Raw genomic sequence first — 14,523 nt, forward strand, 5'->3', positions numbered from 1 at the left:
CAATCCCGTTGTGCCACACAAACACATGGTTCTTGTTCAGTTTGACGAAACAGTAAGAGTTGTACGTTGTTTTTCTTGTTTTAAACAACTTAAAACGTACGCAGACCTATGTCCAATGGTTTAAGGATTGTAGTACTTTTGTCGGCAGACTAACGTTTTTAGAATAAAAAGAAAAAGTGAGTAATGCTGTTTGAAATTATTTCTCAGTTTTCTGGATAGCATAACCAAGTTTGACAATCTTATGGAAATCCTCGTGCAATTAGAAGTACTATCTTTTGTACGGTTAAAAGTGTCTTTTAAGAATGAACATCAGTTTTTAGACAAATTTCTTGTGTATTGTTTCATAGATGTTTATTTCTAGTTATAAAATATATAGCACAATTTCGTGTTCTTATTGCAATATGTAACTTAAGTCATCTTTCAAATATTGTGCTATTGAATGCTATGATTTGTCTTTATATAATTCTTTTATTAAATAAATTAAGTTAGCTTCTATATTTTTCTGTTTAAAATCCTTTTAAATGTGAAATAATTAGCTAACAATGTTTAGTAAATTAACACATGTAATAAATATTTTTTTATAAATTACATTTAAATGTACCACAGATTGTGAATTTATGTATATAGCAATATAACGATTTATATATGTATTCTTATCTGTTTTAAATTATAGATGAAACCAGATAAACTAAATATGTCTATTATTTGGTTGCTATTGATTACTATTGCATCTTTTATTGAATATAGTAATGGGGTTGCGGTTATGAGCATTGATATGGGTAGCGAGTCAATGAAAGTTGCTATTGTTTCAGTAAGTAAATCCATATTATTGAACTTTCAATAAATTTTGTTATTTACAAGTTTCATTAATATTATTAATTAATGATTTACCTAGCCTGGTGTTCCTATGGAAATAGCTTTAAATAAGGAATCAAAAAGGAAGACACCAGTTACAATTGCATTTAGAAATGGAGAAAGAAGTTTTGGAGAAGATGCCCAAGTAGTGGGAATCAGATCACCTCAAAACAGTTTTTCTTATATTCTAGATCTTTTAGGAAAAAGTATAGATAATCCTATGGTAGAGCTTTATAAGAAAAGATTTCCATATTATCATATTATATCTGATGCTGAGCGTAAAACAATTGCATTTAGACTGGATGAAAATAACACATATACCCCAGAAGAATTGCTTGCACAAATTTTGCATAAAGGAAAAGAATTTGCAGAAAATTCAGCTGGTCAAAAGATCACTGAAGCAGTAATAACTGTTCCAGGGTTTTTTAATCAAATTGAAAGAAGAGCCCTTATGCAAGCAGCTGATCTTGCAGGAATCAAAGTTTTGCAGCTTATTAATGATTATACTGCAGTTGCGTTAAATTATGGAATTTTCCGTAGTAAAGAGATAAATGACACTGCACATTATGTAATGTTCTATGACATGGGAGCTAGTAGTACAACTGCAACAATTGTCAGTTATCAGAATGTGAAAACAAAGGAAAAAGGATTTGTTGAAACTAATCCACATGTTACTATTTTGGGTGTGGGTTATGATCGTATTTTGGGAGGGCTAGAGGTGCAAATTAGATTACAACACCATTTGGCAAAAGAATTTGATGCTCTAAACAAAACAACAAGCTCTGTATTTAGCAATTCAAGAGCAATGGCAAAACTTTTTAAGGAAGCTGGCCGTGTTAAGAATGTATTAAGTGCAAATACTGATCATTTTGCTCAAATTGAAGGATTAATAGAGGAACACGACTTTAGATTGCAAGTTACCAGAGACAAACTAGAAGAACTTTGTGCTGATTTATTTGAGCGAGTAGCAAATCCTATTAAGATTGCTTTAAAAACATCAGGTATATTAAAATACATTAATAAATAAGACGCCAGGTATATTGAAATAAATTAAGTTAAAATATGTTTATTATATTATCATAAATTAATGTAAATCTTATAGGTTTAACAATGGATGTTATATCTCAAGTTGTATTAGTGGGAGCTGCGACCAGAATGCCAAAAATACAAGAGCATTTAAGTCAGTATCTAACAGTTGAATTGTCTAAAAACATCAACACAGATGAGGCAGCTGCATTAGGTGCAGTATATAAAGCTGCAGATCTTAGTAAAGGGTTTAAAGTAAAGAAATTTGTTACTAAAGATGCTGTACTGTTTCCTATACATATTGTCTTTGATAGAACAGTTGATAATAGAGTGAAACAAGTAAGCTTCCACATTATACATTATTATCTTTTAATTTTTGTTAAAGGTAGGTATATTATTTAAATGTATATGGTTCTTTTAGGTAAAAAAATCATTATTTAGCAAAATGAATCCTTATCCACAGAAGAAAATTATCACATTTAATAAATACACAGAAAATTTCCAATTTCATATCAATTATGCTGAATTAGATTACTTATCACCTAATGAAATAGCGTATGTATATTTAATATTTCTTCTTTAAAGTATATTAATAGTTATATTTATTACTATAATCTTTTAATTTTAGTGTTATTGGTAATTTCAATTTGTCTACTATAACTTTATCTGGTATAAATGAAGCACTAGATAAACATGCTAAAGATGGAGCAGAAAGTAAAGGGATTAAAGCACATTTTGCCATGGATGAAAGTGGCATACTTAATTTGGTGAATGTAGAATTAGTATCAGAAAAATCAAGTTCAGCTCCAGATGAAGAAGAGGGTACTTTTTCAATACTTGGCTCAACTATTAGTAAACTATTTGCAGGTTTGTTTAAAATGCATTGCAAAAGATGTTATAATTTTTTTTTCCTTTTGTTTGTTCTTTTCCTTTTGATAAATGTTTGTAGTAAAGAATTGTAATTAAGAAAATCATTAGGAAGATTTTTTAAAAATATAGAACCATTTTTTGCAAGCATTTATGAAATATTAGATGATGTGGAAGAAATTTAAAGTACACTTTAAAAATAAGTGTAAATTGTCAAATGTATTGTAACTTTACAAGATTATTGAAAAGAAGTGTAATTACATTTGACATAACTTTCTCGTCAATGTGAATGAAGTATTGCGATAAACATGTATAATTAAAAAATGTAGGGTCAGAAGACAAAGATGGAAAAACAGAGGAATCATTAAAAGAAGATACAAAGCCAGTTCATGAGGAACCTGAATACTCTGATCTAAAAAAAGAGCCAGAAGATAAAACAAAAAAGAAAAATGAGAGTACAGTTACTGAGGATAAAACAGTAAATAAAACTGAGAAAGTAGAAAAAGAGAAAGAAAAAAAGCCCACGATTATAACGATTAAAGAACCTATCAAAGCAGATGAAATCAAGTTAGGATCACAGATACTTTCTGGAGACAAACTTGTTGAATCTCGAGAGAAGTAAGTATAATAGCCAATTAGATAATAATTTCATGTAAAATATTTATTGTATATAATTTAACTTGAATACCATATATGGCTATTTTAGATTGCATCGTTTAGACGTGTATGATTTCGAGAAAACAAAACGTGAAACAGCTTTAAATAATTTGGAAACATTTATAATTGATGCTCAACAAAAATTAGAATCTGAAGAATATGCAGCTGCTGCTACTTCTCAAGAAGCAGAAAACATACTTAAAGCATGTTCTGAGATTTCTGAGTGGCTATATGAAGATGGATTCAGTGTAACTGCTGAAATATATGAGGAAAAATTGTCACAACTCCAGAAACTTACTAATGATGTATATGAACGCGTGTATGAACATAGAGAACGCCCAGAAGTATTAAAAGGCATGACTTCTATGTTAAATGGAAGTACAACGTTTTTAAATAATATGCGCAATTTAAGTTTATCGAGTGAAATCTTTACTCAAGTTGAGATAGAAACATTAGAGAAAGTAATTAATGAAACTCAGGTAAATTATTTAATTATATCTTGTTATAAATTTATTGAATAATTGATCGTATAATTATTTCCATTTATAGGAATACTATGATACAATTATCAAATCGTTTGCTGAGACAGCTTTATACGAAACAGTGAAATATAAAGTTCGTGATATTGCAAATAAAATGGCATTGCTTGATAGAGAAGTGAAATATCTCATAAATAAGGCAAAAATATGGAGACCAAAGCAAGAATCTGCTACAAATCATACAGAGAGCACAAATGAGAATGCAACAAATACGAAAGAAGGACCAGAATCTGAACCTGTTCTTAAATCAACAGCTGATTCTGAAACGGAAAATTTTCAGAGCGAAGATGCGTCTGAAAACAGAAAAGTACAAAATGAAAAATCATTACATCCAGAAGAACCAACAGATTCATCAAAGGATAACGAACCTGAGATGATTCATGAAAATACTCAAGAAGGAATACATCAAGAACTTTAAAAAAGAATTTATTTTAAAGTGTGTGATTCTTATTATTGGCCGATCGCATCTCGGTTAATACGTTACATAATTGACTAGATTTTATTATATGCAAGCTGGTGGATCCACACAAGGAAGATGTCACTCACTAGATAGAACATCGATAGAGAAATTGTAATAACACTTTAGTAGTGATTTTGTACGGAATCTGCAGAAAATTAAAAAAAAAATGCATCATTTCGGGGAACTTGTTGAAAAGTTACTTTCTCTTTGATTTCGATGATTTTGGAATATGTCGTAAAGTTCAACATTTTGAATAGCTTTTTTCTACACATATAATCAGAAATTGGTCTTAGTTTTTGAGTTATACGTAAAAATATCCCACCGCTTCCCCTTAGTTCTCAAGTTGGGTTGAATTAGTACTATTATTAGTTCCCTTAACGATATTAATATAAACAATGCTGGATTAATATTATTAATGACACAATCCACATTGAAAACTAAGGCGGTGAAATATTTTTGCATATAACTTCAAAACTAAGACCGACCGTCGGTTGTAAGTATAGGAAAAGTTCAAAATATTGAATTTTACAACATGTTTCAAAATAATTGAAATCAGAGAGAAAGTAGCTTTTCAACAAATTCCCCGAAATGGTGTATTTTTTCAAATTTCCTGCGGTTTCCGCGCAAAATCACTAGTTTTGTTAGATTTTTCTATCGATGCTCTATCTAATGAACGATATCCTGCTTATGGGGATCCATCACCTTGCATATAATGAAATTTAGTCAGATAATTTATGTTATAGAACAGATTTACGAGTGCATTTAAAAACTAAAATCAGATACGAAAAATTATGTGTTATTGTGGCTGAATGAATTATTTTGCGAATGTGAATACTAAATGTCATTTTAGTTAATTTCGTATATTTGTATAAGACTAAATATGGAACATGTAATTCGTTTCAAAACTATAAAAAAAGATAGCCGACCATCATATAAAAAATCATAAATGAATTTGTTTTCTTAAGTGCCAAGTAGTAACAGGTTTGAATAATAATAGTTTTAAATGATCATTATCAAAGAGCATTACACTTACTAAACGAATAAATTACCAGTATGAAGTCATTATTTACAAATGACATCGCTTTACATATTTGGTCGGATTTCGTCTATGTGAATATATTTAATTGTGATACTTGATACTATATTCTTAGATATGCTCTATGCTGTAGCTTAAAACTGATTTTCTACAAGCATCTACATCAAGCATTATAATTACATATACATACATATGGGACAACATCTTTACTAAAAAAAATTCAATTCTTTTTTACTCATTTTTTTTTACATTCCTGATTATTAATCCTCGTTACAAAACGCCTAACCTCACAGCACCTTATACGTGCCCCACTATATCTATAGTATAATTCCTTTTATAGTGCAACTATATATTTTATTTTGTTATAATCAAACGTATGCAGTTTGTTATAACGCCAATTAAACTAAGCGAGGTAAAACTACATCTAACAATATTATTTGTTTAAAGGGAGTTGCAATTTGTGTGTAAAATAATTTGTTTTTTTATGAATTTGTTGCAAATTGATTAGAACCATTCCAAATGAATTTAATTGTAATTTAAATTTATAAATTATATTATTTATTATTTTGGGCGAATAAAGGAGTCTATAAAGTATTACCAAAGGAGGGCAAAATTAATATTACTTTCAGTTAATACATCGTCAAATTTGATAATTGTAAGAAAATATACACAAAGTCTTCCTACAATCATATGTCGAATAAAATAAATTATAATTGTTTATTTATTTTTATATATTATGGCAACTAGTATTATTAATGTGTGATTCATAATTTTTCTTATTTCTTAGTGCATTATAAAAGATTTCAATATTTTAAATCTTATAAAATTTAAGATATTTTGTGTATTTTAATAATTACTGTATGATACATAAAATGTAATAAGCCTTACATTATTTATTATTTACGGCAATTATAATAAAAGGCTATGAAATATCGTACTTTATTGTATTTCCACTCTTTTAAGAAGTATATATTAAGATTCTTTCCGCATAATATCCTTAAAATTTGAAAGCTGTGATTATATTTGATTTAGTGTCATGTCGCTAGATCGTCCCACAGTCGCGAGAAAATATTACATATAGTTCAGAAATAAATACAAGTTGCTTTAGTACTAACGTCTATCTTTTGACGGATTTTTATGCAAATAAAATATGTATGTTACAATTCTAAATATGTGAATCAAAAATTCATTTTTCATGACGTATTAATTATTTGGTTGGTGTTATTCAAAACAATCACGTATCTTAACCCTGACTTTAATGACTTTATGAAAAGGAACATTTATTTATTAATATCATGTCGTTGCGTCAACTTCTGCGTGTATTATTGAAAAGAGCTAGTCCTGTTATGGTAAAATCCTGAATTGGTTAAAAACATTCTAATTTTCTTATATCTTATTTTTGTTAATACTTCTTTTTATTACGCAGTATGCTACTAGCTTTACATTTGTAAACCAACCAGAAACTAATAAACCCACAGAAAATGATAAATTACAATTTGAACCTGTTGATGTAAAAAAATTAACTCCTGAATATATGATACAACAATCAACTATAGATGCTGTTAACAGTGCAACTCAATCATTAACTGTTACATATACAGCAATAATGAAAATAAGTAAAGAATACAAGTAAGTAAATATTTATGTAAAATAAAAAGGATTAAGTAACTTTACTGAAATGTGATAAACCTTTCTGTTATATCAAAATCACATAAAAATATTTTACAGGGAATTGTTACATGAATTAATTACCCTTTCAAGGGAAACCTTAGAGTTTAATGTTAGTGATTCACATTGGGACATGATAGTTGAACTAAGGTCACAAGTACAAAGTAAAAAAGAAATCTTAACTGTAAGAAAAGATAAAATAAATTTATATAGGGATATTATATTTATTAAAAAATATTCTTAATATGTTTTTGTAGAAGTTAACAGGATATATTGAATATGTTCATAAAATGGCAGTAGCTGCTTCAGAATTAAGTTACTTGTCAGGATTGGATAATTTGTCTTTCACTCTTACTCAGAGAATAGATGATGCATTGAGGATTATAAAGGAAGAAGTTAATCATATTATGATACTTGAACAAGAATACTGTGGTGTACAAAAAGAATGTATAAAAAATTGTAAGTATAATGAAATTAATGCTACTATTAAATAAATTGATTTTTTTTTAATTTTATTATATTTTCTTTACAGCCAGTAAAATAAATAATGAATCCACAGATAAAGAGAAACCAAATGAATTCATCTAGTCTGATAAAATATTTTTTGTTTACAGTTTATAGTTTATGTTTAAGTTTTTGTACAGTAAGTAGCAACATGTTGAAAATAAATTATATACACATCTTACTTTCTTCTTTAGTAATCTTATTCACATTATTGAGTATATTTTTAGAAATACAGAGATAATAAAATTCTATATAATCCGAAAAAATAGAGGACAATAAATTTTGTATAGCTAGTTTTAAACAAAACAATTGCTCATCAAGCATCAAGATGTATTGTTACAATATGTCTACCAGGTATCATTACTAAACCAAGAGTTCTTGCTTCTGTGTGATCCTCTGATAAAAATTCTGAACATGATCCTAAAATCACATTGGCATCACGGTCAGTACATAAGAATGCACCTATTAAAATACGCCCATCTGTCATTTTTATTCTTAAGTTTCGATTTAGCCATCCACGTAATTTTTGCTTTGCTGGAGATTCCTCTGTATTAACAGCCTATTATAAGTGCATAAATAAACTCATACTAACTTAATTCACAGCATATATATGTTACTATTAATATGATAATTATATACAACAGTAGAAACATTGTTAAACAATGAGATATTACTCTCAGACATGGAAAGTTAAATACTTTTTAAATAAACACAAATGTAACCTCTTAAACAAGACACGCTTGTAACCTATACTGCAAAGCTATTTATGCTAATAATGATTCTATTCTAAAATATAATAAATATAATATATAAAATATGCAATTACGAAGTTACCTCTCCATTTTCGTGAATATAATCATCATTTGTTATATTAGACACGTTATGCCCTTCTTTCATGTTTATTTTCTTGTTTGTTTAAGTATTACTTCAAGTAGAAGGATATTAATTCAACTTGTCAATGTATACACCTCTTACAAAACTACTAAAAAAAAATAAAATCTCTTTCCTGATGTTCTTATATTTCTATAAATTTCGGGGACATAAAGCTCAAATTCTTCAGATATTCACAATGTAAACAGTCCACATTAAATCACAAACGAGGTGTAGGATAGATATGACACCCAATAGATTTTTGTCTCACACATTTCAGCGTCTCTACAGCCCTCTTACCATTTTGTTATTATCATCTATGTCTTGTCTGCTCTCAGTCGATAAATTTTGCAAAACTTAATCAGGTTTTAATCAATTTCCTTATTAACTATGTTTTATTTTCGAACAATATTAGTCATTTTATACTTTCATATATGAATAATGATTTTTATAAACTTTTTCAACAAACAGTTTACTTCCTTTAATACTGAAACGAGTACACATAGATGGCGATAACACCTCCGTTTAATCGAAGATTACAATATGCATTGAAATTATAGTCATTTTTAGGATAGTAATAATTTTGTAAAGGATGTTTTTTATAAATACAGAGAAATTTCTTAATAAGCCATAAATTAAACAGAATAAATTAATTTTATTTAATAATTTAAAACTATAAATTTGGAGTCGCAATAACGAAAGGGAATCATTTCTATTCTCCAGTATTGTTTAATTAAAAATGCGCGCGGTATTGTTTCAAATGACGCCATCTGACATGCTCTTTTTGCATTTACAAAAACAAAGTATGTGAGAACCGATGTTCCTTATTAGTTTATAACTTTTATTTGGAATGGTGAAATATAACTTATAATTATATATAATTATATATAATGTCACTATCAAATATAAATATAATATTCTATGAAACAAATACTGTGTGTTATTTCTAGTTAGTTGACCTGTGATGTCAATAAATAGTTGTATACATCAATTGGCGTATCATACTTGCAACAACAAGAGTTGAAATTTTATTTGGACGAAATGGATTAGGTATGTATAATTTTATAGTTATAAAATTTACTTCTTTGATTTGATTTTGTTCCATTAAGTATTACTAGTTCTCGTGTATGTTATTTAGGAGCAGTGTTTGTAACATCCTCGTTTAAATGCTGGAGCAGGTTACATGCGTCGGTGTAACGAACGGTTAAACGTCCTCTTGATTTCCGTGTCGTCAGATGAAATATGCGGACAACGTGTTGCGGCAATTTGTACGTAATTTGTAGCTTTAATATACGATACAGTTAAAGTAAGTTTAGTTCTTTTTCTGTGTCATAGAAGGGTACATACGATATGAACAGTTTTTTAAATCAAAGGAAAATAATTCCTATTAATTTCCTGAGGCAATAATTATTTTTCAAATGATTTATTTGTCAAAAAAGAAAAAAAAAAATATAGCGGAAACGAAGTTGGTCTGTGTCAACACGTTAAAATTTTCAGAATTTCCTGATCGTTTGATAGCGGTTCTGTTCTTTCTTACTCGATATGTTCTTTTTACACGTATGTATGTATATATAAGTGTTTCTCTCGCAAGTTTCGTGTGCCATGTGTTCGTTGAATGGAAATGACCCGCGGTATAATGTTACACGGTAAAAAAAATGGCGGTGGTCCAACTGCTCTTGCCGGTCCAGATTTTAATCTTCACCCGGGGAACGAGAAAAAGCAAGAATGTTGTAATCTTGATTCAAACATCTGTGAGAAGAGGTTACCAAGAGGGGTTTAGGAATTTTTTTAGCTGAGAGAAACTACGTTCATTCCTCTCATATGAAAAAGTAACTTTTTATTATTTGATTTGAACTTTGTTCTTGTACGATGAGAATGATTTTCAACGTACTTATTTTGCTTTATATTCCTTATAGGTTTCACATAACCTAAGATTCATAACGTGATACTTTTCATAAATTGTTGTTTTTTTAAACAGGTTATTTATCGCTGTAGTAAACAAACAAGTATTCTACGGTACTCTTCGAACGAGCTTCAGCGCATGGAATTCTCGATCGTTACGCTACATTTGTGTGAAACTCTTAATTAAATGTTATACCGATTATTTTCAAGAAATTAACTTGGACGGCGGCTGGTGAAATTAATCAAACTGAAAATTGACTTGATTTATTGGAGGTCGAGGAGAGGATTATTAATTAGCATCACCACGTGCAATTAAACTTCCATTAATAAAATACCATGGGAATTGGCTTATCTGAATATTACATACCCATCGAGACAGATAAAAACAGAAACTATTTCAATTATTTGCGTGATGTATTTTCTGAGAACTTGTAAAATTTAGGAACATATAGTACCTACTTGTATATAAAGTTTTTCTTTCTTTTTTTCGTGGATCTAATGATAATTATCGACTATGTAGAATATTCAAGAGTATCGAAATCGACATCAATATAAAGAAAACAAAAGGATTGGATGTTTGGTTCGCCTTAGCCGTGTATTAGAATTAATTATATATTGATTTCAGTAATGCTGTTTCGTCGTCGAGCGTTGATAATTCGGGGAAAAGTGGGAGTGTGGTTGAGGCCATGGGGAATTATCGTAGCAGCTTTTATCGGGGCCCATTGTTGCCTAAATATACCGGGGTTATTTTGAAACCGCGTTGCCGAGCGGGCGTTACGCTTATTTCGCTCATTACCGGGGCTGGGCTTTAGCTGTCTTTCATGCGGTTCGAATGATAATTCAATTATGCCCGCCGTTTACACGCGCCAGCCGGAATGGCTTGCGAGAGCATGAATATCGTATACTCGGCTCTGGTAACACCGGCCAGAACCCACCACACGTGCTATACTTACCCTAATGGATAACGAATGCGTGTCTCGTAAAAGTTCGCCCCGAGGAGCGTTTAAGCCGATCCAGTGACCAGATTTATATAACGGGTGTTCCTCGTACTTTATCGAACTTCAACGCGACGTTCTTCTTCGGCAGGACCATGACAATTCTATTCGTCAAATCAAAGAAGTCAGAGATACATTCATTTCATTTCTATTGCATTTCTTTATTTATCCTTAAATTTATCTTTACATAGATAATCATCAGATTTTCTGTTCAGACCAATTATTTTCAGAGAGAGAGAGAGAGAGAGAGAGAGAGAGCAGTCCTTGATGAATCTCGAGGGACATAGTTTGAAGTTTAGAAGGCAGAGAAGATTTTAAGAACTGTTGAATGGAGGAAATCTTAAGCGTAACAGTACTTAGCAAGGATAAAAAGATATTTTCTTCGAGAATTTCTTATTAAGGGGCGAAACCAAATGAAGCTTCCCAGCTTGAAAATTGTCAAGTTCCGAGACTGCACAGGGTCGATGTGTTGCATGGAGAAATTGCGCGTTGTCAGCTGGCGAAACTCGATGGTAAATTAGAAAGTGGCGAGGCGCAATCGTGTCCCCTAAGGCTGGGCGTCGGGTAGGCGGTCCCAAACACAAAGTTAAACGGTCTCCCGGCACCTTGTTGGCCGTCCTCTTTTATTCATACACGCGACACAAACTCGGGTCCCTTGTCGAGTGTAATTATTCTTAGCAAGTAGAGAGATATCGACGAACCAAGGGACAATTATTTTTCCCCCTTCTGTTAATTAGCGCTCTACGCATCTTTTTCTCACTCTTTCTCGTTCTTTTCCCACAGTTCTTTTTTACTTTTTTACCTAGCGCCTCGTCATTCCTCCGATTTCGAATAATCGATTCAATATTCACATCTTTTCACCTTTATGTCTATATTTATATCTGATAATCGTGGATTTATCGAATCTCAAGGCAGTAATTTCGGGTGAAGTTCCGTTTGACAAATGAAAACAATTAATAATCGGCGGCGGCGTGTGATCTTAGTCTGCGATTCGCATCGTTAACGTTATTTGTTACACGTTGCAACGTCCCACATGGACGGTGGGGGTTAGTCGAGCAGACACGGGGTAGAAGAGAAGGCGTCGCGTGGATTTTTTCTGCAGACGATCGAGAGATCTGCAGGGATAGTCGCGATGATCGATCGTGGCCGGTGGATCGCGCGAAACTCGTTTGACTTGTCAATCACGTACCCGCTTCCCTTAACCCGTGACTGAGCGTATTTATCGTCGGATTAGTGTCCCGGGTGTTAGACGTCTCGCGAAAGATGAATTTCTGCCCTCTGATTTTTCACATTCGTGTTAAGATTCTCCTCTCCGCCGTTTTCTTTCTTCCGTTCTTCTTTTTCTCTTTTTATTTATTTCTCGACGAAGAATTTCGTTTATCTGATGAAGGTAATGTTACGATGTACGTACATACATCGATGGAACGTGTTCCGCCGCTGGCTTCTAGCCGGTGTTAGCGTAATTTTCGCGCTCTCGTGAAAGTATTATAAGCAGGCTTACGATCGCGTCACGCTGCTTCCTTCGTTGTTCTTTTTTATCAGATATCAGAAAGACGGTGAATAATCGTAAGTTGTAATTCTTGGAGAATCATGCGGAGGGAACGTGTACTGTTAAGTACTTTGTTGTTAAGCACGTGTGTACATTCTGGTTATTTGATTTTTTAAATCCTCGTTTAATCGGTTTGGATACAAGTCCCATTAAACGCAGCGAGTTATTTAAATCAGTTTGATGAAATCTATTTATCTACCTACATTTATTACTTATACATCGTTCCGTAGTCTTAAAATATATTCAAGATACATTTATAAGATTTAAAGTACGTGAAGAACGCGAATCACGGGGTTAAATATGGAAGAGAAGTTTGTTCATATGGATTCCTCCGTTTATTCTCGGCTCATGATCTTTGAATATGTTTTAAAGGGAGATCAGAGGGACAGAAAACATCGGGAAACGATGTACGACGTACAATTAAACACGGTGGCGCGGCAGAAGCGATCGATTGTATAGGTGCACGCGTCGCGTCGGTCCGCTATTTTCTTCCGTTTGGCCGGTGTCGCGTGGGGGTTAATTGGCAGTCGGAGAAAAGGCTTTCATTAGAGGGCTCCGTGATGCATCGTCGCGCGACAGAAGCGAGGCGGACGCAACGATCCTCCCCCTTCCCCTTATGAGCATCGAAGTCGAAGAGGAAGAATACAAGAGCGAAGGTGGACAGGGAGCAGAGACAGAGCACGCGGAAGACAAAAAGAAGGAGCCATGGAACGAAAGGGAGCGAGGGTAAAGAGGACGATCAAGGGGACGAGATTAAACGAGGGACAGAGACGGAAATTGAGGCATAAAGCTTGAGGAGTAGCGATGGACTCGATTCGTCCAGAGAATACAGAATCACAGAGTTCAAACGTCGCATTTAGAAGTCAGAAACTAAAACTGAATGTAAGATCGGATGTAATCTCATGGCGCAGAGGAGAATAAAACGAGCGATATAACGAGATTTAACGCGTTTTCTTTTTGTTCACGTTTTAGTCGCGTGATTCAGTCATCGTATCTACGATCCTTTCTCGGAGTTCTTTAGAAATTTTAACATAACCAGAGAGGAAGATCCGTCCAAGTACATACTTATCTTCGAGATCACTGCCCGAATTTCTCAAATTCATTAAGATTATTAAGTCTTCGAAGAAGACGGTTCGGCGGTTGGAGTTCGAGCAGCGAGACACGGAGGATTGTAACAGAAGACATCGGGGAGGCAGTAACGGGAGCAAGCAGGAAGAGACAACGTGGGGAAGACAACTGCGAGTAGACAAACGAGGAAAGGAGAGAATCGAAGGGAAGTGGAAGGAGTACCGGTGACTGGCAGCCTCTGGCTCCGATGTCTCGTTTACCATAATACAAGGCCTTCGGTGAGGGGCAGTCTGTACGGCTGGAGGATGCACAGGGACCCTCCTCGAAACGGTAGCAATGTATCAGAAGACCGTGAAAAGCGCATCGTGGACGGCCGCGGATCCATGAACTTAAAGGACGCGCACTAGAGACACGTGATATCCTGTCGTGGGTTCTGTCTCTTCTATCGTTGTACCACGACGTTGTTACGAGGCGTACCTGTGCTTTTACACGACGTGGAAAGAACGATCGCGAGAACCTGCTGGATA

The 14,523-nt window shown here is 32.7% G+C and overlaps 4 protein-coding genes across 8 annotated transcripts in view; 3 read left to right on the top strand and 1 right to left on the bottom strand.

The window, feature by feature from the left end:
• Nucleotides 1-6: 6 nt before the first annotated feature.
• Nucleotides 7-6,377, top strand: LOC126913880 (hypoxia up-regulated protein 1). Of its 2 annotated transcripts, none has more exons than XM_050717131.1 (9): nucleotides 7-176; nucleotides 674-811; nucleotides 896-1,856; nucleotides 1,958-2,220; nucleotides 2,303-2,436; nucleotides 2,510-2,703; nucleotides 3,078-3,366; nucleotides 3,455-3,884; nucleotides 3,955-6,377. In XM_050717131.1, exons 2-9 carry the CDS (start codon nucleotides 674-676, stop codon nucleotides 4,360-4,362), a joined length of 2,817 nt encoding a protein of 938 aa, XP_050573088.1. In that variant the 5' UTR covers nucleotides 7-176; the 3' UTR covers nucleotides 4,363-6,377. The 2 variants fall into 2 exon arrangements, with proteins under 2 accessions (XP_050573088.1, XP_050573087.1); XM_050717130.1 differs by having other exon boundaries at nucleotides 9-176; nucleotides 2,510-2,748.
• Nucleotides 6,378-6,472: 95 nt separating this feature from the next.
• On the top strand, nucleotides 6,473-8,434 carry LOC126913938 (uncharacterized). Of its 2 annotated transcripts, XR_007709508.1 has the most exons (6): nucleotides 6,473-6,789; nucleotides 6,867-7,069; nucleotides 7,169-7,292; nucleotides 7,366-7,567; nucleotides 7,641-7,751; nucleotides 7,840-8,434. XR_007709508.1 is itself a non-coding variant. In XM_050717249.1 (5 exons), exons 1-5 carry the CDS (start codon nucleotides 6,736-6,738, stop codon nucleotides 7,694-7,696), a joined length of 639 nt encoding a protein of 212 aa, XP_050573206.1. In that variant the 5' UTR covers nucleotides 6,473-6,735; the 3' UTR covers nucleotides 7,697-7,793. The 2 variants fall into 2 exon arrangements, 1 of the variants encoding a protein (XP_050573206.1); XM_050717249.1 differs by lacking the exon at nucleotides 7,840-8,434 and having other exon boundaries at nucleotides 7,641-7,793.
• On the bottom strand, nucleotides 7,791-8,702 carry LOC126913945 (N-alpha-acetyltransferase 38-B, NatC auxiliary subunit). Its single transcript, XM_050717260.1, has 2 exons — nucleotides 8,447-8,702; nucleotides 7,791-8,171 (listed from the first exon to the last, which is right to left on the bottom strand). Exons 1-2 carry the CDS (start codon nucleotides 8,507-8,509, stop codon nucleotides 7,929-7,931), a joined length of 306 nt encoding a protein of 101 aa, XP_050573217.1. The 5' UTR covers nucleotides 8,510-8,702; the 3' UTR covers nucleotides 7,791-7,928.
• A 154-nt stretch (nucleotides 8,703-8,856) lies between these two features.
• LOC126913876 (unconventional myosin-IXb) overlaps nucleotides 8,857-14,523 on the top strand; it is a 90,598-nt gene continuing 84,931 nt past the window's right edge. For all 3 annotated transcript variants that reach the window (XM_050717122.1, XM_050717121.1, XM_050717124.1), the window contains exons 1-2: nucleotides 8,857-9,532; nucleotides 9,621-9,750. The gene's annotated coding sequence lies outside the window, so the exon portion shown is untranslated. The remainder of the gene's footprint in view (nucleotides 9,533-9,620; nucleotides 9,751-14,523) is intronic.

Source organism: Bombus affinis, chromosome 2, assembly GCF_024516045.1.
Source record: "Bombus affinis isolate iyBomAffi1 chromosome 2, iyBomAffi1.2, whole genome shotgun sequence".
Lineage (NCBI taxonomy): Eukaryota > Metazoa > Arthropoda > Insecta > Hymenoptera > Apidae > Bombus > Bombus affinis.

Bases quoted from the DNA above. Each gene is read 5' to 3' on its own strand.
- LOC126913880 (XM_050717130.1), top strand. From the start codon at position 674: ATGAAACCAGATAAACTAAATATGTCTATTATTTGGTTGCTATTGATT. The intron at 2,437-2,509 runs GTATGTATATTT...TTTTAATTTTAG, and splicing joins TTATCACCTAATGAAATAGC to TGTTATTGGTAATTTCAATT. The intron at 3,367-3,454 runs GTAAGTATAATA...TGGCTATTTTAG, and splicing joins CTTGTTGAATCTCGAGAGAA to ATTGCATCGTTTAGACGTGT.
- LOC126913938 (XM_050717249.1), top strand. From the start codon at position 6,736: ATGTCGTTGCGTCAACTTCTGCGTGTATTATTGAAAAGAGCTAGTCCT. The intron at 7,070-7,168 runs GTAAGTAAATAT...AATATTTTACAG, and splicing joins AAAATAAGTAAAGAATACAA to GGAATTGTTACATGAATTAA. The intron at 7,293-7,365 runs GTAAGAAAAGAT...ATGTTTTTGTAG, and splicing joins GTAAAAAAGAAATCTTAACT to AAGTTAACAGGATATATTGA.
- LOC126913945 (XM_050717260.1), bottom strand. From the start codon at position 8,509: ATGAAAGAAGGGCATAACGTGTCTAATATAACAAATGATGATTATATT. The intron at 8,172-8,446 runs GTAACTTCGTAA...CACTTATAATAG, and splicing joins ATATTCACGAAAATGGAGAG to GCTGTTAATACAGAGGAATC.